Raw genomic sequence first — 22,876 nt, 5'->3', positions numbered from 1 at the left:
GCTAACACAACAGTCTAGTTTCTGAACTCTGCTCCCAGCTCAGGGGGTCGGGAGGTGTGGAGAGAGGGGGAGTGTGATTGAGTCTGGAAGTGGCATAAACTTTGTTTCCCATTTTGGTTATCTGGGGTCTGGGAACATATTTCCTCAAAGCTTATCGAAGGTGAATTAGAGACTTATCTACTTCTACTTCTGTTGGAAAGCCAGTGGAGGTGTTTCTACCTGAGAAGGACGTGTTTCCAGTAGAGAGGACATCAGAAGGCAGGCTAGCTCTTAGGACTCAAGACTTCAACCTGTGCCGAGAGTTGTCTGTGGTCCCACTGCTAGAGGGAAGTACTGGCCAGAAGAGTCTCTCGCCCACCCTCTCTTGACCCAAGACCTCTACTAAGTAAGTCCTAAATGATTTAATTCTCTCAAGCTCTGTGGATGAATACAGATGTAGGATCTTAATTTGAGCCAGTTTGCTACAGCAGGAAAATATTCCTGCAGCAACAGGAAATGTGAATTCTTATGTGGATTATAATTAAATCCTTAAGAGTGCGTGTGTGTCAATCTAAGTAACATAATAAAATAAACCCCCATCAAAATCTGTCAGTTTAAGCTAAAAATAGATATTTGTTGCATGGACTGCTTCTCAATCCATTGCATCCACATTTGTCAGCCTTATGCATCTGCATGGAAGGAGGCCGAGCTACAGCAATGTTTGTCAGACTGAGAAATCCCGAAAATCTGTCTCCTCACGAAAACGTCTGTACGGTAAAACCCCCATAAGCCCACGGGACTCGTCTGAAGTCGGTAAAGCTGATGTCCCAACTTCTGTCTGTAGTGTGCGAACCGTTTGCTCTACAACCCCCCCCCCCCCCCCCAACAGCTTAGAGTTTTAGTTAATGGACATATTTGTAGGGGTTGATACATTTTTTGTGGAAATTACAAACTTCAGATGCCTTTTTAATTTTGAAACCTCAAATACACAACAAGGAAAGTTCTCCTGGATCAGGGTGACCAATTTAAGATCCTACCTCCACATTAGCGCACTCACATTTTCCTCATTGCAGACTGCATACAAACAACACAGTAGGGTATATGTCATTGTTCTGCATGGCTTAAATTAAATTGATTCTCTTCCACTTTTAGCTGTATTGCAAAGGATCACCCTCTTGCCCAAGCTTGAGGATGAAGTTTGAAAACATTCTAGAGGAGATCGATGGCTGTGGATGGTTTCAGGTGCTGATCGTCACTCTGCTCTGTGTCCCTCGAGTGATACTACCGTGTCACTTCCTGCTGAACAACTTCATAGCAGCCGTGCCCTCTCACCACTGTGACCTCAGCGCTCTGGATGATGGCGGCCTCTTTGGGAATCTGACCCAGGAGCAGAGACTGACTGTCAGCGTTCCAGTACAGGAAGATGGAACTCCAAGCTCCTGTAAGATGTTCCCAGAGCCCCAGTTCCAGCTCCTTTCCAACTCTAATGACAGTGACCTAGCTACAGTCCCCTGTCAGAATGGATGGGCATATGACAACAGCACCTTCAAATCCACTATGGCAACAGAGGTAAAATACTTCCAATGGTATCAGTTGAGTGATGGATAGCTGATGCTAATGGTTCAAAGGCCAAAGCAAATTACAAAGGTTGACAAGATTAAAGGAATAAAGCAGAGGAAGGCAATAGGCGGCCCATTGACCAAATTCGTCCTGCAAGCGATTTTATTTGACCCCAAAAGTTTTCTAAATTAAAATGAAAAAAGGAATTCAACTCAAAATTCTTTTATGTTGGCATTTCCATTCCCAAGTATTCCCATGATTAAATAGAGAGACAAACAGTGTGTGATCGATCCTGTCTCAATATAATCAATGTATGAAACGATTATGATATTGTCAAATGAAATGTAGACTTCTTGCCCGTTTGGTCTTAATTGTGGTCTATTTGCAGTACATTAATGATTATAATGATGTTCCGGCCCCCCGACCTACGACCAGCAGATTAATGTCATTTTGTATTAACCAAGGCTTTGAGCAAATTATACAGTGTCTTGACCCATGAACACAATACAGAACCAAATTGAAAACTCTGTAAGACAATTAAGAGAGAAAAGGGTTTTAAATGAGACCCCTCAGAGTTAGTCAATTATTTTCAAATTCCCTGGTTTGTTGTTATAGTCACATTACATGCAATTCTGTGCCCATTTATTCAATCAGAATTTCACTGGTTAGATATTGTCCCCACTTTATGTAACATACTATTATCATTATTATTATTATCCTCTTCAACTGGTACATGTAATAGGAATTGTGAACGCATGCTTTCTTGACTGTCACTATCATTGCTCCTCTTTCTATAAAGTGGGACCTTGTCTGTGACAGAAAAGGCATGAATAAAGCCACAGCCACCATTTTCTTTGTTGGCGTGATGATTGGAGCTATAGCCTTTGGTACCCTCACTGACAAGTAGGTGATTTTACCCCAATACCTGATATCTACATTCTTTCTTTACATTGAATTATTTATTCGTGGCTATGTTTCTTGAATGCTCTTTTCCAGGTTTGGGAGGAAGCCTATGCTATTGGTGTCCTATACCATATCCATGGTATTTGGATTTGCCAGTGCGTTCTCTAACTCCTATACCATGTTCGGAGTGATGAGATTCTTTACTGGCTTTGGACTTACAGGCATCAGCATCATCTCGACCGTTCTCAGTAAGCTAAGCTCTATAGATTTCATATGAACAAAATGTTAGACTCCATTGCTAAGCAATTTAATTAAATGCAGTTATGAAAGTATTACCTAACAACATGTTAATACAGTGTATTTAATAGTGTAGTTAGTGTTGTTACAGAGGTATAAGACAAACTTAATGTAAAGTGAAACCCAACAATATTGTTAAAACATTTTTTAACTCTATTTACATTCTTTCAAGGTTTGGAGTGGGTGGACATTAAGCACCGGGCATTAATAGGTATAACGGGCAGCATGGCCTGGTCGTTTGGCAACATGATGCTAGCGGGCATTGCGTATCAAGTGAATGATTGGCGGATGCTAATGATAGCTGTCTCTGCACCCCTGGGCTTGGCTATCATCACTTGGTGGTAAGAATACACTGGGTGATATCTGGACCATATCCTAAACATATCAATGGATATCTGGATTTGACATGTTTTTGATACAGCATGATACCGATGCAGACGAAGATGCATATCTATACATGTGTAACCAGCCCCACCCACCACCATGGGGTAGAAGAACTCACCTGAATAATGCACATTCCAAATTTTGCATCACATACAGTAAACTACTGTATAATATAAACTGGGTGGTTCGAGCCCTGAATGCTGATTGGCTGAAAGCCGTGGTATATGAGGCCGCATACCACGGGTATGACAAAACATGTATTTTTTGCTGTTGTAGTTACATTTGTAGCCAGTTTATAATAGCAATAACGCACCTCTGTGGTTTGTGTTATATGGCCAATTTACCACGGCTAAGGGCTGTATTCAGGCACTCTCTATACCACACACCCTCGGGCCTTATTGCTTAAATATAGTTCACTACAGTATTGTAGTGACCTTAGGACAAGGTCCTTAGTGACCTCTTCAAGAGGGTCGGACCACTTCTTGGCATAACAGTTGAAGTGTTGGACTGCGAGTCACAGGAACCCAAGTTTGAGGCAGGATTTGAGGCTACACTCCAAATTCACTACATTATGCAGGGAACTGGTTATTATTGTGCTTTGACCCATTGTAATGGTTCATCATCACTGCAGGTGGCTCCCTGAGTCTGCCAGGTGGCTCATAGCCAATGGCAAAGTGGAAAGAGCCCATCTTTACCTGGAGAAATGTGCTCGTTTTAACAACAGAAAGGACTTCACGTCCAAAATCAAACTTGAGGTAAATGCAACAATTTTCAGTTGCTAGTATTTACTGCTAATAATTACTCTTATTCAAAAATGCACATGGCATGCAATCATTTATACAGCTTTATTACAGTTATGAGGTGTTAGAAAGAGCATAGGTTTGAAGCACAAATATACAGTACAAGTCAAAAGTTTGGACACACCTACTCATTCAAGGGCTTTGCTTTATTTTTACTATTTTCTACATTGTAGACTAATAGTGAAGACATCAAAACTATGAAATAACACATATGGACTCATGTAGTAACCAACTAAATGTTAAACAAATCAAAATGCATTTGATATTTTATATTTGAGATTCTTCAAGTAGCCACCCTTTGCCTTGATGACAGCTTTGCACACTCTTGGCATTCTCTCAACCAGCTTCATGGGGTAGTCACCTAGAATGCATTTCAATTAACAGGTGTGCCTTGTTAAAGTTCATTTGTGGAATTTCTTTCCTTCTTAATGCATTTGAGCAAATCAGTTATGTTGTGACATGTTAGGGGTGGTATACAGAAGATTGCCCTATTTAGTAAAAGACAAAGTCCATATTATGGCAAGAACTACACAAATAAGCAAAGAGAAACGACAGTCCATCATTACTTAAGACATGGTCAGTCAATCCGGAAAATTTCAAGAACGTTGAAAGTTTCTTCAAGTGCAGTCACAAAAACCATCAAGCGCTATGATGAAACTGGCTTTCATGAGGACCTCCACAGGAAAGGAAGACCCAGAGTTACCTCTGCTGCAGAAGATACGTTCATTAGAGTTAGCTGCACCTCAGAAATTACAGCCCAAATAAAGTCTTCACAGAGCTCAAGTAACAGACACATCTCAACATCAACTGTTCAGAGGAGACTGTGTGAATCAGGCCATCATGATCGAATTGCTACAAAGAATCCACTACTAAAGGACATCAATAAGAAGAAGAGATTTGTTTGGGCCAAGAAACACAAACAATGGACATTAGACCGGTGGAAATCTGCCCTTTGGTCTGATGACTCCAAATTTGAGATTTTTGGTTCCAACAGACGTGTCTGTTGATGCAGAGTAGGTGCATGGATGATCTCCGTATATGTGGTTCCCATCGTGAAGCATGGAAGAGGAGGTGTGAAGCGGGGGGGGGGGGGGGGGGTGCTTTGCTGGTGACACTGTTGCTGGTGTCACCTGGTGTGACATTGCTGGTGAAACTTATTTCATAGTTTTTATGTCTTCACTATTATTCTACAATGTCAAAAATAGTAAAAATAAAGAAAAACCCTGGAATGAGTAGGTGTGCCCAAACTTTTGACTGGTACTGTATGTGGAGGATACACTAGCCATAAATGTAACACACTGGAAATAACTATCCCAAGCCAGCAGCATACCGCCCTGCATCCCACTGCTGCCTTGCTTCTGAAGCTAAGCAGGGTTGGTCCCTGGATGGAAGACCAGATTCTGTTGGAGGGCCAGTAGGAGGCACCCTTTCCTCTGGTCTAAAAAAAACTACCATTGCCCTGTGTAGGGTGCTGTCTTTTGGATGGGACGTTAAATGGGTGTCCTGACTCTCTGTGGTCACTAAAAATCCCACGGCACTTATCATAAGAGTAGGGCTGTTAACCCTGGTGTCCTGGATAAATTCCCAATCTGCCCCTCATACCGTCACCTAATCATCCCCAGTTTACAATTGGCTCATTCATTTCCCCTGTAACTATTCCCCATGCTGTAAATGAGAATGTTTTCTCAGTCAACTTACCTGGTTAAATAATTAAAAATAAACTAACTTAGCCTCTCTCCCATACTGCTTAGCACCTGTCTGATGTGGTTGGCATGGACAACCATAACAAGACCTACTCCTACCTGGACCTGGTGAGGACCCCAAAGATGAGAAGACTGGCTCTAATAACAGGCATAGTGTGGTGAGTATATCTGGCTCTACTAACAGGCATAGTGTGGTGAGTATATCTGGCTCTAATAACAGGCATAGTGTGGTGAGTATATCTGGCTCTAATAACAGGCATAGTGTGGTGAGTATATCTGGCTCTACTAACAGGCATAGTGTGGTGAGTATATCTGGCTCTACTAACAGGCATAGTGTGGTGAGTATATCTGGCTCTAATAACAGGCATAGTGTGGTGAGTATATCTGGCTCAAATAACAGGCATAGTGTGGTGAGTATATCTGGCTCTAATAACAGGCATAGTGAGGTGAGTATATCTGGCTCTAATAACAGGCATATTGTGGTGAGTATATCTGGCTCTGCTAACAGGCATAGTGTGGTGAGTATATCTTCCTCTGTATGGACTGGTACTGTATAGACTAGTTTGGGGCTGTATGGACCGGTACTGTATGGACTGGTTTGGGGCTGTATGGACTGGTTTGCAGTACTGTATGGACTGGTTTGGGGCTGTATGGACTGGTTTGCAGTACTGTATGGACTGGTTTGGGGCTGTATGGACCGGTACTGTGTGGACTGGTTTGCAGTACTGTATAGATTGGTTGGGGCTGTATGGACTGGTTTGCAGCACTGTATAGACTGTTTTGGGGCTGTATGGACTGGTACTGTATGGACTGGTTTGCAGTACTGCATAGACTGGTTTGGGGCTGTATGGACTGGTACTGTATGGACTGGTTTGCAGTACTGTATAGACTGGTTTGAGGCTGTATGGACCGGTACTGTATGGACTGGTTTGGGCTGTATGGACCGGTACTATACTGTATGGTTTGGGGTTGTATGGACTGGTTTGGACTGGTTTGGACTGTATGGACTGGTTTGGGCTATATAGACTGGTACTGTATGGACTGGTTTGGGGCTGTATAGACTGGTTTGGGCTGTATGGACTGGTTTGGGCTGTAGGGACCGGTACTGTATAGACTGGTTTGGGCTGTATGAACTGGTTTGGGCTGTAGGGACCGGTACTGTATAGACTGGTTTGCGGCCCATACAGTACACAAACCAATGAAGAATCTCCATTGAAAGTGCTTCTTAATACAGGACTAGTTTTAGGCCTAGATTCAATTAGATCAAGCATTAACCAGCGATAGCACACACCCGCATAGCTGATGTTTTGGCAGTGTCAGAGGTGGAACTGCCTTGGAGCTGTAAAATCGTGAGTAGCTGCCCTTGCAATGATTGTCATGAAGCCACAACCGCCCCACTCGCGTTAGAAGATTAGAACAAGAAAGTGTAGGCTATATAGAAATAATTATGCTCAAATTGAAAAATCATAACACTAAATAATAAAGATTTTTATCATCCTAATCGAAGTGTAAATTACATCTCACATTCCAGTGTTTGAACTTGTAAACAAGGCTGCATGGGATTTCTGTTAATGCAGCCAATGGCAATGTCCGCTTTAGGTATAATGCCGGAAGCCACTTGTGGATTTGACAGGTCTAACGCAGTTCCACCTCCAACACCCCTGCAATGCGGATGTCGGCGAAAGCAGATCTGATTGGATAGAGCTCTTGATTAATCTGTTTCTGTAGAAAGTGTCCTTATGTGTCTGTGAGTTATCTTTTATCTTTATCAAGTCAAACATAATGTATACCTCATTGACTACTTTGGCAATGTCATCGTATTTCCAGTCACGATAGTGTGATTTAGACTAAACAGTCATTAGCCTCCCAGAATGACTGGGCTTATCATGACTTTAGGGCACTGCTATAGAGGGCGGCTTGAGAACGTTCATAACAATGGCATGATGCGACCGAGTGACAGAGGTGCAACTTATGACAAACACAACGTAGATCTCATTGTGTTCTCTCCTCACAGGTATGGCGTGGCCTCAACATACTATGGCATCAGTTTAAACATTACAGGGTTTGGCCTGAATGTCTACCTCACCCACTTCATCTACTCTGCCATCGAGGTGCCCGCCAAGATGGTCGTCTACTTCTGTCTCGATACCATTGGTCGGAAACACTGCCAGGCAGGCACCCTTCTGCTAACGGGAACCTGCATCGCCATCAACATCTTTGTGCCCAAAGGTGACTACATAAATAGGCCATTATTATTGCTTTATAAATGATCATAAAGGTTGTAAATGAATTATGAATTATAATGCTTATATGCAAAGAAATGATATGAATAAAGAAATATATATTTATTAATATTGTATAAAAAGTTTATAAATGCTTATGAACGTTTATATTAAAGTGTAACCCAAAATGAATTCCTAGATGATTATGTGGCCCCGTGTGGCTCAGTTGGTAGAGCATGGCGCTTGCAACGCCAGGGTTGTGGGTTTGATTCCCACGGGGGGCCAGTACAAAAAAAGTATGAATGTATGTACTTGTAAGTCGCTCTGGATAAGAGCGTCTGCTAAATGACTTAAATGTAAATGTAAATGTAATGTGGAGTAAATTGGACAGTAAGGGATGTTTATTATTTGGCCTTTTTTTCGTCAGTGTTTGAGAGATGACAGTGTAATTCTCAGGATCTGTTGTTTTGTTCCTCTGTTCAGGTCAGTGGCATGTTCGCACCATCGTCGCTGTGCTTGGGAAAGGCCTATCAGAGGCCTCCTTCACCACTGTCATCTTGTATACAGCTGAACTCTACCCTACGGTCGTAAGGTCAGATTTACCGGTGCATTTTCACAGTGAAACACTATTAGAGTTCATTTCCTCAAACTGAAGCATGCTTTATTTAACATTTTACATTGACATTTTAGTCATTTAGCAGACGCTCTTAGCTAGAGCGACTGACAATTAGTGCATTCATCTTAAGATAGCTAGGTGAGACAACAACACATCACAATCGTATCAAGTACATTTTCCCTCAACAAAGTATTTATCAGCAAAGACAGTGCGTCATGGGAGCTGTGAGAGTTGCTCAGGCTGCATAACAAAAATTACTAACAAAAATAAAATAAATGTAACCTTTATTTTACCATGTTGTCCCATTGAGGTCAAAATACCTATTTTTCAAGGGAGACCTGTGGAATGCAATGTACAGTGTCCATATTAGGACAGCTTCAGTCTCAGCAGGAGTTTTCTGAGTCTCACTATCAACATTTTCCCCCTAACAGACAAAATGGGTTGGGTTACAATAACTTCATGGCTCGGTTGGGCGTGTCCTTAGCACCCCTCATCATTCTATTGGAGGATGTGTGGAAGCCCCTCCCTGAAGTCATCATCTGTTGTGTGTCCATTCTGTCTGGTCTGGTGGCCTTCCTTCTCCCAGAAACCCACAATGCAAGGCTGCCAGAGACCATTGAGGACATTGAACAAACAAAAAAAAGGTAAACCAGCCGACTTCACAAAAATTGTCAGTGTAATTTGTAACCCGCTGTTACAGTATATACCAGCAGTAGTGGAAAAAGTACCAAATGGTCATACTTGAGTAAATGTAAAGATATCTTAACAGAACATGACTCAAGTAAAAGTGATATTCACCCAGTAAAATACTACTTGAGTAAAAGTCTAAAAGTGTTTGTTTTTAAATATACTTAAGTATCCAAAGTAAATGTAATTGCAATAAATCATTTCAAATTCCTTATATTAACCTGTTTGGCGTGCAAGCCCGACACCGGTACACTTATGACAACAGCCAGCTCAAAGTGCAGGGCGCGAAATTCAAAATATATATTTTTTTAAATATTTAACTTTCACACATTAACAAGTCCAATACAGCATATGAAAGGTACACATCTTGTGAATCCAGCCAACATGTCCGATTTTTAAATGTTTTACAGGGAAGACAAAATATGTAAATCTATTAGCTAACCACGTTAGCAAAAGACACCATTTTTTTTACTCCACCAGTTTTTTACTGCATCAGTAGCTATCACAAATTCGACCAAATAAAGATATAAATAGCCACTAACCAAGAAACAACCCCATCAGATGACAGTCTGATAACATATTTATTGTATAGCATAGGTTTTGTTAGAAAAATGTGCATATTTCAGGTATAAATCATAGTTTACCATTGCAGCCACCATCACAACTCGACTAGAATAACTACAGAGAGCAACGTGTATTACCTAATTACTCATCATAAAACATTTCTTAAAAATACACGGCGTACAGCAATTGAAAGACACAGATCTTGTGAATCCAGACAATATTTCAGATTTTCTAAGTGTTTTACAGCGAAAACACAATATAGCGTTATATTAGCTTAGCACAGTAGCAAACCACACAACAGCATTGATTCCAGCCAAACATAGCGATAACGTATTCACCACCAAAAATATAAATTTTCACTAACCTTCTCAGAATTCTTCAGATGACAGTCCTGTAACATCATATTACACAATGCATATAGAGTTTGTTCGAAAATGTGCATATTTAGCGGCACAAATCGTGCTTATACAATGAGAAAAGTTGCCAAGCTGCCCAGAAAATGTCGGGCGCCATCTTGGAGAGTCACCTAGTCTAATCAATAAATAATCATAAACTTGACTAAAAAATACAGGGTGGACAGCAATTGAAAGACAAATTAGTTCTTAATGCAATCGCTGAATTACATTTATAAAATTAACCTTACTGCGCAATACAGGGTGCAATACAGGGTGCGATAACGCGAGGCTACACTGCAAATAATGGCGTCTTATGCATTTTACTTTTTTCAACAGAACGAATTATCAGCATAAATAGTTCTTACTTTTAGCTGAGCTTCCATCAGAATCTTGGGATGGGTGTCCTTGTCCAAAAGAATCGTTGCTGGGTTGGAGAACGTCCTCTTCCATGTTGTTCCATAGCAGTAAACAATGGCATGCGAAAGAGAGATACCCAATTTTCTACAACGTCACAAAATGAAATACCCGAAAATCGCAATATACTGACATAAACTGATATAAATCGGTTTAAAATAACAAGATTATGATGTCTTTAAAGCCTATATTGAATAAAAACAGAGCCGGATATATATAGGAGCTAAAACCAGAGCTTCTAAAAAGACATGCCAAGACCCTCTCTGCGTCAGCGCGAGGTTCCAAAAGGGTGGACACCTCGATTCCAACCAATTTATAGACTTTCTGAACTGCGTAGAAACTCCATTTCAAGTCTCCCTATTCGCTAACAACCAGGGGAAGGCGTATGCAGTGCATCTCAACCAATAGAGGACAGGCAAATTAATACACAGGTCTCAGAACAGCCAGTAAAATTCTGCATTATTACATACACATAGGAAAATTGCTCTAAGTCGAGTTCTGTTTCACCCACAGATATACGGTTTTAGAAACTAGAGAGTGTTTTCTATCCAATAGTAATAATAATATGCATATTGTACGAGCAAGAATTGAGTACGAGGCCTTTTTGAAATGGGCACCTTTTACCTGGCTACTCAATACTGCCCCTTGAGCCCAAAGAGGTTAAGCAAAACAGATGGCACAATTTTCTTGTTTTTGATTTATTTACGGATAGCCAGGGGAACACTCTAATTCTCAGACATCAATTACAAACAAAGCATTTGTGTTTAGTAAGTCTGCCAGATCAGAGGCAGCAGGGATCAATCAATCCATCAAATGTATTTATAAAGCCCTTCTTAAATCAGCTGATGTCACAAAGTGCTGTACAGAAACCCAGCCTAAAACCCCAAACAGCAAGCAATGCAGGTGTAGAAGCACGGTGGCTAGGAAAAACTCCCTAGAAAGGCCGCAACCTAGGAAGAAACCTAGAGAGGAACCAGGCTATGAGGGGTGGCCAGTCCTCTTCTGGCTGTGCCGGGTGGAGATTATAACAGAACATGGCCAAGATGTTCAAATGTTCATAGATGACCAGCAGGGTCAAATAATAATAACCACAGTGGTTGTAGAGGGTGCAACAGGTCAGCACCTCAGGAGTAAATGTCAGTTGGCTTTTCATAGCCGATCATTCAGAGTATCTCTACCGCACCTGCTGTCTCTAGAGAGTTGAAAACAGCAGGTCTGGGACAGGTAGCACGTCCGGTGAACAGTTGAAACTGGATGACCACATGTTCTCATGATAAGTGCTTGAATTGGACAATTTTCTTGTCAAGGCATTCAAAATGTAATGAGTACTTTTAGGTGTCAGGGAAAATGTATGTGTCACACCCTGGCCTTAGTTATCTTTGTTTTCATTATTATTTTAGTTAGGTCAGGGTGTGACATGGGGAAGTTTGTGTGTTTTTTGTATTGTCTAGGGTGTTGTATGGTTTAGGGGGTTTATTAGAGGAGATGGTTTAGTGTTCAGTGTAGGTGTCTAGGAAAGTCTATGGTTGCCTGAATTGGGTCTCAATTAGAGACAGCTGGTTATTGTTGTCTCTGATTGGGAGCCATATTTAAGGCAACCATAGGCTTTAGCTTTTTTGTGGGTAATTGTCTATGTCAGTGTGTAATGGTCAGTGTCAGCACCATTTTGTTATTATAGCTTCACGGTCGTCAGTTTGTTATTTTGTTTGTTTAGTTGTATAGTGTTCGTTTTGTGTTTTTTCCCTCTTCTGAATAAAAGAAGATGTACTTTCCACACGCTGCGCCTTGGTCCAATCTCTCACCCAAAGACGATCGTGACAGAATTACCCACCAAACCAGGACCAAGCGGCGTGTCAAGCGGCAACAGGACCCACCTACACAGGATTCATGGACATGGGAGGAGATACTGGATGGTAAGGGACCTTGGGCACAACCGGGAGAATATCGCCTTCCTCGTGAAGAGCTGGAGGCAGCTAAAGCCGAGAGGATATGAGGAGGCAGCACGGAAGCAAGGCTGGAAGCCCGTGAGTACAACCCAAAAATTTCTTGGGGGGGGCCTTAAAGGGAGTGTGGCGAAGTCAGGTAGGAGACCTGCGCCTACTCCCTGTACTTACCGTGGAGAGCGAGAGTACGGGCAGACACCGTGTTACGCAGTAGAGCGCATGGTGTCTCCTGTACGCGTGCATAGCCCGGTTCGGTACATTCCAGCTCCACGTATCGGCCGGGCTAGATTGAGCGTTGAGCCGGATGTCATGAAGCCGGTCCAACGCATCTGGTCACCAGTGCGTCTCCTCGGGCCGGCTTACATGGCACCAGCCTTACGCATGGTGTCCCCGGTTCGCCTACATAGCCCGGTGCGGGTTATTCCACCTCCCCGCACTGGTCGGGCGACGGGGAGCATACAACCAGGTAAGGTTGGGCAGGCTCAGTGCTCAAGGGAGTCAGTACGCCTGCACGGTCCGGTATTTCCGGCGCCACCTCCCCGCCCCAACCCAGTACCACCAGTGCCTCCTCCACGCACTAGCCCTATGGTGCGTGTCTCCAGCCCTTTACCACCAGTGCCTAAACCACGCACCAAGCCTCCTGTGTGTCCCCAGAGTCCTGTGCGTCCTGTTGCTGCTCCCCGCACTAGCCCTGAGATGCGTGTCCCCAGTCCGGTACCACCAGTTCCGGCACCACGCACTAGGCCTAATGTGCGCTCCCAGGGTCCAGTATGCCCTGTTCCTTCTCCCCGCACTAGCCTGAAGGTGCGTGTCCTTAGCCCGGTGCTTCCAGTTCCGGCACCACGCACCAGGCCTACAGTGCGCCTCATCCGGCCAGAGCCATCCGTCTGCCCAGTGCCATCTGAGCCATCCGTCTGCCCAGCGCCATCTGAGCCATCCGTCTCCCCAGCGCCATCTGAGCCATCCGTCTCCCCAGCGCCATCTGAGCCATCCGTCTCCCCAGCGCCATCTGAGCCATCCGTCTCCCCAGCGCCATCTGAGCCATCCGTCTCCCCAGCGCCGTCTGAGCCATCCGTCTGTCCAGAGCCATTAGAGCCGCCCGTCTGTCCCGAGCCGTCAGAGCCGTTAGTCAGTCAGGAGCCGCTAGAGCCATTCGTCAGTCAGGATCTGCCAGAGCCGCCAACCAGACAGGATCTGCCAGAGCCGCCAACCAGACAGGATCTGCCAGAGCCGCCAACCAGACAGGATCTGCCAGAGCCGTCAGCCAGCCATGAGCGTCCAGATCCGTCAGCCAGCCAGGAGCAGCCAGATCCGTCAGCCAGCCATAAGCAGCCAGATCCGTCAGCCAGCCATGAGCAGCCAGATCCGTCAGCCAGCCATGAGCAGCCAGATCCGTCAGCCAGCCATGAGCAGCCAGATCCGTCAGCCAGCCATGAGCAGCCAGATCCGTCAGCCAGCCATGAGCAGCCAGATCCGTCAGCCAGCCATGAGCAGCCAGATCCGTCAGCCAGCCATGAGCAGCCAGATCCGTCAGCCAGCCATGAACAGCCAGATCCGTCAGCCAGCCATGAGCAGCCAGATCCGTCAGCCAGCCATGAGCCGTCCAGCCAGGATCCGCCAGAGCCGTCCAGCCAGGATCCGCCAGAGCCGTCATCCAGCCAGGATCCGTCCCTCAGTCCGGAGCTGCCGTCCCTCAGTCCGGAGCTGCCCCTTATCCTGGTGCTGCCCCTTATCCTGGTGCTGCCCCTTATCCTGGTGCTGCCCCTTATCCTGGTGCTGCCCCTTATCCTGGTGCTGCCCCTTATCCTGGTGCTGCCCCTTATCCTGGTGCTGCCCCTTATCCTGGTGCTGCCCCTTAGTCCGGTGCTGCCCCTTAGTCCGGTGCTGCCCCTTAGTCCGGTGCTGCCCCTTAGTCCGGTGCTGCCACTTAGTCCGGTGCTGCCCCTTATTCCAGTGGGGTTAAGAAAGCGGGTAGTGACTATGGTGGGGTGGGGACCACGACCAGTGCCAGAGCCGCCACCGTGGACACACGCCCACCCAGACCCTCCCCTAGACTTTATGCTGGTGCGCCCGGAGTTCGCACCTTAAGGGGGGGGTTATGTCACACCCTGGCCTTAGTTATCTTTGTTTTCATTATTATTTTAGTTAGGTCAGGGTGTGACATGGGGAAGTTTGTGTGTTTTTTGTATTGTCTAGGGTGTTGTATGGTTTAGGGGGTTTATTAGAGGAGATGGTTTAGTGTTCAGTGTAGGTGTCTAGGAAAGTCTATGGTTGCCTGAATTGGGTCTCAATTAGAGACAGCTGGTTATTGTTGTCTCTGATTGGGAGCCATATTTAAGGCAACCATAGGCTTTAGCTTTTTTGTGGGTAATTGTCTATGTCAGTGTGTAATGGTCAGTGTCAGCACCATTTTGTTATTATAGCTTCACGGTCGTCAGTTTGTTATTTTGTTTGTTTAGTTGTATAGTGTTCGTTTTGTGTTTTTTCCCTCTTCTGAATAAAAGAAGATGTACTTTCCACACGCTGCGCCTTGGTCCAATCTCTCACCCAAAGACGATCGTGACAGTATGGGAGTAAAAAGTACATACTTTCTTTGGAAATAGGGGAGTAAAAGTAAAAGTTGTCAAAAAATATAAATAGTATGTACAACGTTCGTACTTCAAAGTATTTGTACTTAGTTACTTTACACCACTGTCTTCCAGGGCCGCCAGGAAAACATGGTACGAGGCGGCATCCCTTGCAGTCAGAGTGCAGTATAACTGCAATACACTGCAGTTAAAGTGCAGTATAACTGCAGTATGCTGTAAATACTGCATAAAAAATAACACTGTTTTTTTACTGCAGTAATTTTGCTGTGTAACTGCAGTTAGAGTGCAGTATAACTGCAGTTATTCTGCAAATACTGCGTCCAAAATACCACAGTTGAATGAGGTTACTGCACTTTTACTGCAGTTTCAAAACTGCAATCTTTTATTGTAAGGGATTTGCAACAGCACTTTTCTATCGGTTTGATTTAGTTTTATTAAATATATTGATGCATTAAAAAGACAGGCATAGGGTTGTTCTTCAGACCGATTTGTCAACTCAATTTCTCTGTCCTTTACATCAAAGTGCTGCTTGCATGTCTTGACCAATCAGATTCACGGAAATCGCAGGTCGTGCGAGATGGGCACAAGCACAAAGCTCAAGGCGCGCTCTCTGCTTTCCTCCGGAATTTGTTAAGCAAGTGTGATAACACATCACTCCTGACAGACACAAGCAAAAGCTATTCCATAAATGTAGCACTCTACACCTAAACATCAGCGATCTGACATGTTTCATTGCATGAAAAATATAATATTTTTCAGCCTGATCAACTGTAGGCTACTAACAACAGCAGCTGCATAGTCTAGCATTCTATGCACCCTGTCCCTCTAGCCAGGGTAAACAAAGCGGTAACGTTGTGTATTTATAGCCCATTTGTTACCTAGACTTTTTCCATTCAAAATGATTAACTGCAATTAATCAATAAACACAATAGCTGACAAGTTTAGGCCTACAGTTGCATAGAGCAGGACTAAACCGGTCACGGCCGTTGAAAGAACTTGACCAAGGTGCAGCGTGGTGAGCATACATATTCCTTTATTTAAGTGAATACGCCGACAAAACAATAAATACTACAAAACAAACCGTGAAGCTAAAGGCTATGTGCCTTAAACAAAGTCAGCTTCCCACAAAGAAAGGAGGGAAAAGGGCTACCTAAGTATGGTTCCCAATCAGAGACAACGATAGACAGCTGTCCCTGATTGAGAACCATACCCGGCCAAAACATAGAAATACAAAATCATAGAAAAACAAAACATAGAATGCCCACCCCAAATCACACTCCGACCAAACCAAACAGAGACACAAAAAGGCTCTCCAAGGTCAGGGCGTGACAGTACCCCCCCCCCCCCCCCCCCAAAGGTGCGGACTCCGGCCGCAAAACCTGAACCTATAGGGGAGGGTCTGGGTGGGCATCTATCCGCGGTGGCGGCTCAGGTGCGGAACGCAGACCCCGCTCCACCACTGGCTCACCCCACTTTGGTGGCACCTCTGGTGCGGGGACCCTCGTCGCCGACCCCGGACTGGGCACTCTCGTTGCGGGCCCCGGACTGGGCACCCTTGTTGCGGGCCCCGGACTGGAGAACGTCGCTGGAGGCTCCGGACTGGAGATCGTCGCTGTAGGCTCCGGACTGGGGACCGGAGCCTCCTGGGGACCGTCGCTGGAGGCTCCGGACTGGAGACCGTCGCTGGAGGCTCCGGACTGGAGACCGTCGCTGGAGGCTCCGGACTGGAGGCCGTCGTTGGAGGCTTCGTGCCATGGATCATCACTGGAGGCTTCTTGCCATGGATCATCCCTGGAGGCTTCATGCCATGGATCATCACTGGAGGCTTCGTGCCATGGATCATCACTGGAGGCTTCTTGCCATGGATCATCACTGGAGGCTTCGTGCCATGGATCATCACTGGAGGCTTCTTGCCATGGATCATCACTGGAGGCTTCTTGCCATGGATCATCACTGGAGGCTTCATGCCATGGATCATCACTGGAGGCTTCTTGCCATGGATCATCACTGGAGGCTTCTTGCCCTGGATCATCACTGGAGTGAGGAGACGTATGGGCAGTCTGGTACGTGGAGCTGCCACAGGGCTCACCAGGCTGGGGAGACATACAGGAGGATTAGTTCTGGGCACAGGCACAGGACTCACCAGGCTGGAGAGACATACAGGAGGCCCTGTCCTTGGCAGAGGCACCGGATACACTGGGCCGTGGAGGCGCACTGGAGGTCTCGAGCTTGGAGCCTGCACAACCCGTCCTGGCTGGGTGGTTATCTTCACCCCTCAAATGCGGGGCGCTGGCACAGGACGCACTGGGCTGTGCAGACGTACCGGAGACACAGTGTGCAGAGCCGGCACAGGATATCCTGGGCCGTAGAGACGTACTGGCGGCCAGATGCGCTGAGCAGGCACCCTCCGACCTGGCTGGATGCCCACTCTAGCCCGGCCGATTCGGGGAGCTGGAAGGTAGCGCAACGGGCTGTGCACGCGCACTGGAGACACCGTGCGCTCCACCGCATAACACGGTGCCTGACCAGTACAACGCTCGCCACGGTAAGTGCGGGGAGTTGGCTCAGGTCTCCATCCTGACTCAGCCACACTCCCCGTGTGCTCCCCCAAAATTGGGGGGCTGCCTCTCGGGCTTTCTTGCTAGCCGTGTCCCTTCGTAACGCTGCCGCTCTGCTTTTGCTGCCTCCAGTTCCTCCCGTGGATGGCGATACTCCCCAGCCTGCCTCCAGGGTCCCTTACCGTCCAGGATTTCCTCCCAAGTCCATGAATCCTTTGCCATTTAGGGTGTCCTCCCATGTCCAGTCCTCCTGAACAAGCTGCTCCTCCTTACCACGCTGTTTGGTCCGTTTGTGGTGGGAAGTTCTGTCACGGCCGTTGAAAGAACTGGACCAAGGTGCAGCGTGGTGAGTGTACATATTCCTTTATTTAAGTGAATACACCGACAAAACAATAAACACTACAAAACAAACCGTGAAGCTAAAGGCTATGTGTCATAAACAAAGTCAACTTCCCACAAAGAAAGGAGGGAAAAGGGCTACCTAAGTATGGTTCCCAATCAGAGACAACGATAGACAGCTGTCCCTGATTGAGAACCCTACCCGGCCAAAACATAGAAATACAAAATCATAGAAAAACAAAACATAGAATGCCCACCCCAAATCACACCCCGACCAAACCAAACAGAGACACAAAAATGCTCTCCAGGGTCAGGGCGTGACAAAACCATGCAAACCAGTATAAAACAGCTCAGCCCTGTGAGTTTTATTGTCCAATCATGCAAATATGGGTAGCTCAATATGGCAAAAGGAGTATGGGTAGCTTCAGCCCAATATGGTGACAGGAGTATGCGTGAGTGGATATGTTGAAAGGAGTGGGTGTATGAAAAGAGAATCAGCTAATTGGGCAGCTTTGTTGTCACTCAAGACTGTTTGCATGGCTGATTGGGCTGCACTACGAGTCGAAATTAAAAGGCTCTGAGTGGTAAATCTGACTTCTGCAGTTGCCGTACAGCGTTGTACGTCCTCTGCAGAAGTCAGGGCATGTATACTTCTTGAACTTCGCTGAGCAGAGCAGAGCTGTTGTGAAGGAAGTTATAGAGGAAGTGAGTTTGTGTTTATACAGGACCTCCCACCAAACAATCATGTCAATACGGAGCTATATGGGGCCCTCCACATTGTTACACAATTTGGGAGGCGCACGGCGATGCGGTACAGAGCTCCATTTGGCCACAGCATACCTCTGGAAGCTCCAGAATTATGTCACACCCTTCATACGGAGCCTCCGACCACATTTTCAGATCAAGCATGAATTGGCTTTAAGCCGTCAGTCAGTGCTCCAGTGTTGTGCCTGTTGACTTGAAGTGCTTCCTACTGGGTATCATAGTCTTGTTGCCGGTGGCAGATAAGTGGCAATTTTTTTCTCTCACATGATTTTATTTCAAGTAGGATTGCAGCCTACACAAGAAATAAGTAATATTGATAACCATTTAGATGTCACCTTGATACATACATAAACTCAGCAAAAAAACAGGGCCCTAGAACAGTCTGCAGCACCCGGCCAAAAAATAAACGTCCTCTCACTGTCAACGGCATTTGTTTTCAGCAAACTTAACAAGTGTAAATATTTGTATGAACAGAACAAGTTCCACAGACATGTGACAGAAATGGAATAATGTGCCCCTGAACAAAGTGAGGGTCAAAATCAAAAGTTACAGTCAGTATCTGGTGTGGCCACCAGCTGCATTAAGATTTGTCAGTTCTTGCTGTGAGATGTTACCCCACACTTCCACCAAGGCACCTGCAAGTTCCCAGACATTTCTGGGGGGTATGGCCCTAGCCCTCACCCTCCGATCCAACAGGTCCCAGACGTGCTCAATGGAATTGAGATCTGGGTTCTTTGCTGGCCATGGCAGAACACTGACATTCCTGTCTTGCAGGAAATCACGCACAGAACGAGCAGTATGGCTGGTGGCATTGTCATGCTGGAGGGTCATGTCAGGATGAGCCTGCAGGAAGGGTACCACATGAGGGAGGAGGATGTCTTCCCTGTAACGCACAGCGTTGAGATTGCCTGCAATGACAACAAGCTCAGTCCGATGATGCTGTGACACACCGCCCCAGACCATGACGGACCCTCCACCTCCAAATCGATCCCGCTCCAGAGTACAGACCTCAGTGTAACGCTCATTCCTTCGATGATGAACGCGAATCCGACCATCACCCCTGGTGAGACAAAACCGCAACTCGTCAGTGAAGAGCACTTTTTGCCAGTCCTGTCTGGTCCAGCGACGGTGGGTTTGTGCCCATAGGCGGCGTTGTTGCCGGTGATGTCTGGTGAGGACCTGCCTTTACAACAGGCCTACAAGCCATCAGTCCAGCCTCTCTCAGCCTATTACAGACAGTCTGAGCACTGATGGAGGGATTGTGCATTCCTGGTGTAACTCGGGCAATTGTTGTTGCCATCCTGTACCTGTCACGTAGGTGTGATGTTCGGATGCACTGATCCTGTGCAGGTGTTGTTACACATGGTCTGCCGCTGCGAGGACGATCAGCTGTCCATCCCGTCTCCCTGTAGTGCTGTCTTAGGCGTCTCACAGTACGGACATTGCAATGTATTGCCCTGGCCACATCTGCAGTCTTCATGCCTCCTTGCAGCATGCCTAAGGCACGTTCACGCAGATGAGCAGGGACCCTGGGCATCTTTCTTTTGGTGTTTTTCAGTCAGTAGAAAGGCCTCTTTAGTGTCCTAAGATTTCATAACTGTGACCTTAATTGCCTACCGTCTGTAAGCTGTTAGTGTCTTAACGACCGTTCCACAGGTGCACGTTCATTAATTGTTTATGGTTCATTGAATAAGCATGGGAAACAGTGTTTAAACACTTTACAATGAAGATCTGTGAAGTTATTTGGATTTTTACAAATTATCTTTGAAAGACAGGGTTCTGAAAAAGGGATGTTTCTTTTTTTGCTGAGTTAACATACAGTCTACTACTCAATGGGGGGAGCATGAACGGCACCAACACCGGGACACAGTGCCCTTCGCTCCCACTTGACGAGACTACTGTCCGGCAACGGCGTGGAAAGTAGCTATCTATACTGAACCAAAATATAAACGCAACAAGTAAAGTGTTGGTCCCATATTTCCTGAGTTCAAATTCAAAGATCCCAGAAATGTTTCATATGCTCAACATTTGGTGCACAAATTTGTTTACTACCCTGTTAGTGAGCATTTCTCTTTTGCCAAGATAATCCATCCACCTGACAGGTGTGGCATATCAACAAGCTGATTAAACAGCACGATCATTACGCAGGTGCACCTTGTGCTGGGGACAATAAAAGGCCACTCTAAAATGTGCAGTTTTGTCACACACATACCACAGATGTCTCAAGTTTTGAGGGAGCGTGCAATTGACATGCTGACTGCAGGAATGTCCACCAGAGCTGATGACAGAGAATGGAATATTAATTTCTCTACCATAAGCTGCCTCCAACGTCATTTTAGAGAATTTGGCAATATGTCCAACCAGCCTCACAACCGCAGACCACGTATAACCACACCAGCCCAGGACCTCCACATCTGGTTTCTTCACCTGCAGTATCGTCTGAGACCAGCCACTCGGACAGCTGATGAAACTGAGGAGTATTTCGGTATGTAATAAAGCCCTTTTGTGGGCGAAAACTAATTCTGATTGGCTGGGCCTGGCTCCCCAGAGGGTGGAGAGTCTATTCAATAAATGGGGGAAAGGTGTATTTATCCCCGGGACACACCAGAGCCCAGGTGTGTCCCATTTCACTGATGACCACAGGTGGTATACAGAAGATAGCCCTATTTGGTAAAAGACCAAGTCCATATTATGGCAAGAACAGCTCAAATAAGCAAAGAGAAACGACAATCCATCAATACTTTAAGACATGAAGGTCAGTCAATACCTAAAATTTCAACAACTTTGAAAGATTCTTCAAGTGCAGTCGCAAAAACCGTCAAGCGCTATGATGAAACTGGCTTTCATGAGGACCTCCACAGGAAAGGAAGACCCAGAGTTACCTCTAAGGCAGAGGATAAGTTCATTAGAGTTACCAGCCTCAGAAATTGCAGCCCAAATAAATGCTTCACAGAGTTCAAGTAACAGACACATCTCAACATCAACTGTTCAGAGGAAACTGCGCGAATCAGGCCTTCATGGTCGAATTGCTGCAAAGAAACCACTACTAAAGGACACCAATAAGACGAAACACTAACAATGGACATTAGACCAGTGGAAATCTGTCCTTTGGTCTGATGAGTCCAAATTTTAGATTTTTGGTTCCAACTGCCATGTCTTTGTGAGACGCAGAGTAGGTGAACGGATGATCTCTGCATGTGTGGTTCCCACCTTGAAGCATGGACGAGAAGGTGTGATGGTGTGGGGGTGCTTCGCTGGTGACACCGCCTGTGATTTATTTAGAATTCAAGGCACACTTAACCAGCATGGCTACCACAGCATTCTGCAGCGATCCACCATCCCATCTGGTTTGCGCTTAGTGGGACTATCATTTGTTTTTCAACAGGACAATGACCTAACACACCTCCAGGCTGTGTAAGTGTTATTTGACCAAGAAGGAGAGTGATGGAGTGCTGCATCAGATGACCTGGCCTCCACAATCACCCTACCTCAACCCAATTGAGATGGTTTGGGATGAGTTGGACAGCAGATTGAGGGAAAAACAGCCAACAAGTGCTTAGCATATGTGGGAACTCCTTCAAGACTGTTGGAAAAGCATTCCAGGTGAAGCTGGTTGAGAGAATGTTAAGAGTGTGCAAAGCTGTCATCAAGGCAAAAGGTGGCTACTTTGAAGATTCTCAAATAGAATATATATTTTGATTTGTTGAACACTTTTTTGGTTACTCATGATTCCATATGTGTTATTTCAATAATTTTTGATGTCTTCACTATTATTCTACCATGTAGAAAATAGTAAAAATGAAGAGAAACCCTTGAATGAGTAGGTGTATCCAAACTTTTGACTGGTATGTACATAAACAAAACATTGTCCTTCTCTCTCCAGAAGTCCCATCTTTGTCTCACCGCTGGAGAAAACTGAGGTCCTGCTGAAGTCACAGAAAAATAATGAGCTGGATCAGTGACTGAGACATTTACTTAACTGCATAGGTGTTATGTTTAGGGCCGCATACTGTACACAAGTTTCAAACTGTTTCAAGGGTATGATATTTCTGACTTCAGAACTGTTGTACGGAGTGGCTATAGCATGCTGAGTTTGTAATTCTAGCATTGCTTCTGTAATAAACCAATTCCAGTGGAACGTGTTGCATGCACCTTGTAG

The 22,876-nt window shown here is 45.5% G+C and overlaps 1 protein-coding gene across 1 annotated transcript; it reads left to right on the top strand.

Annotated features, from left to right (window-relative positions):
- The first annotated feature begins 1,170 nt into the window (after window positions 1–1,170).
- LOC120066956 (solute carrier family 22 member 7-like) lies at window positions 1,171–22,679 on the top strand. The gene is made up of 10 exons (XM_039018293.1): window positions 1,171–1,548; window positions 2,339–2,442; window positions 2,536–2,690; window positions 2,912–3,080; window positions 3,755–3,878; window positions 5,675–5,784; window positions 7,641–7,855; window positions 8,332–8,440; window positions 8,896–9,108; window positions 22,601–22,679. Exons 1-10 carry the CDS (start codon window positions 1,171–1,173, stop codon window positions 22,677–22,679), a joined length of 1,656 nt encoding a protein of 551 aa, XP_038874221.1.
- Window positions 22,680–22,876: the final 197 nt, after the last annotated feature.

The sequence above is a fragment of the Salvelinus namaycush genome, chromosome 22 (assembly GCF_016432855.1).
Source record: "Salvelinus namaycush isolate Seneca chromosome 22, SaNama_1.0, whole genome shotgun sequence".
Taxonomy (NCBI): Eukaryota; Metazoa; Chordata; class Actinopteri; order Salmoniformes; family Salmonidae; genus Salvelinus; species Salvelinus namaycush.
The sequence above is the reverse complement of the archived record's forward strand: the minus strand, read 5'-3'. Positions and strand labels throughout refer to the sequence as shown.

What these genes read in the sequence shown, in the direction of transcription:
- LOC120066956 (XM_039018293.1), top strand. Translation starts at nt 1,171, where the DNA reads ATGAAGTTTGAAAACATTCTAGAGGAGATCGATGGCTGTGGATGGTTT. An exon ending in AATCCACTATGGCAACAGAG is followed by an intron (nt 1,549 to 2,338) that starts GTAAAATACTTC and finishes CTTTCTATAAAG; the next exon opens with TGGGACCTTGTCTGTGACAG. An exon ending in TTTGGTACCCTCACTGACAA is followed by an intron (nt 2,443 to 2,535) that starts GTAGGTGATTTT and finishes GCTCTTTTCCAG; the next exon opens with GTTTGGGAGGAAGCCTATGC.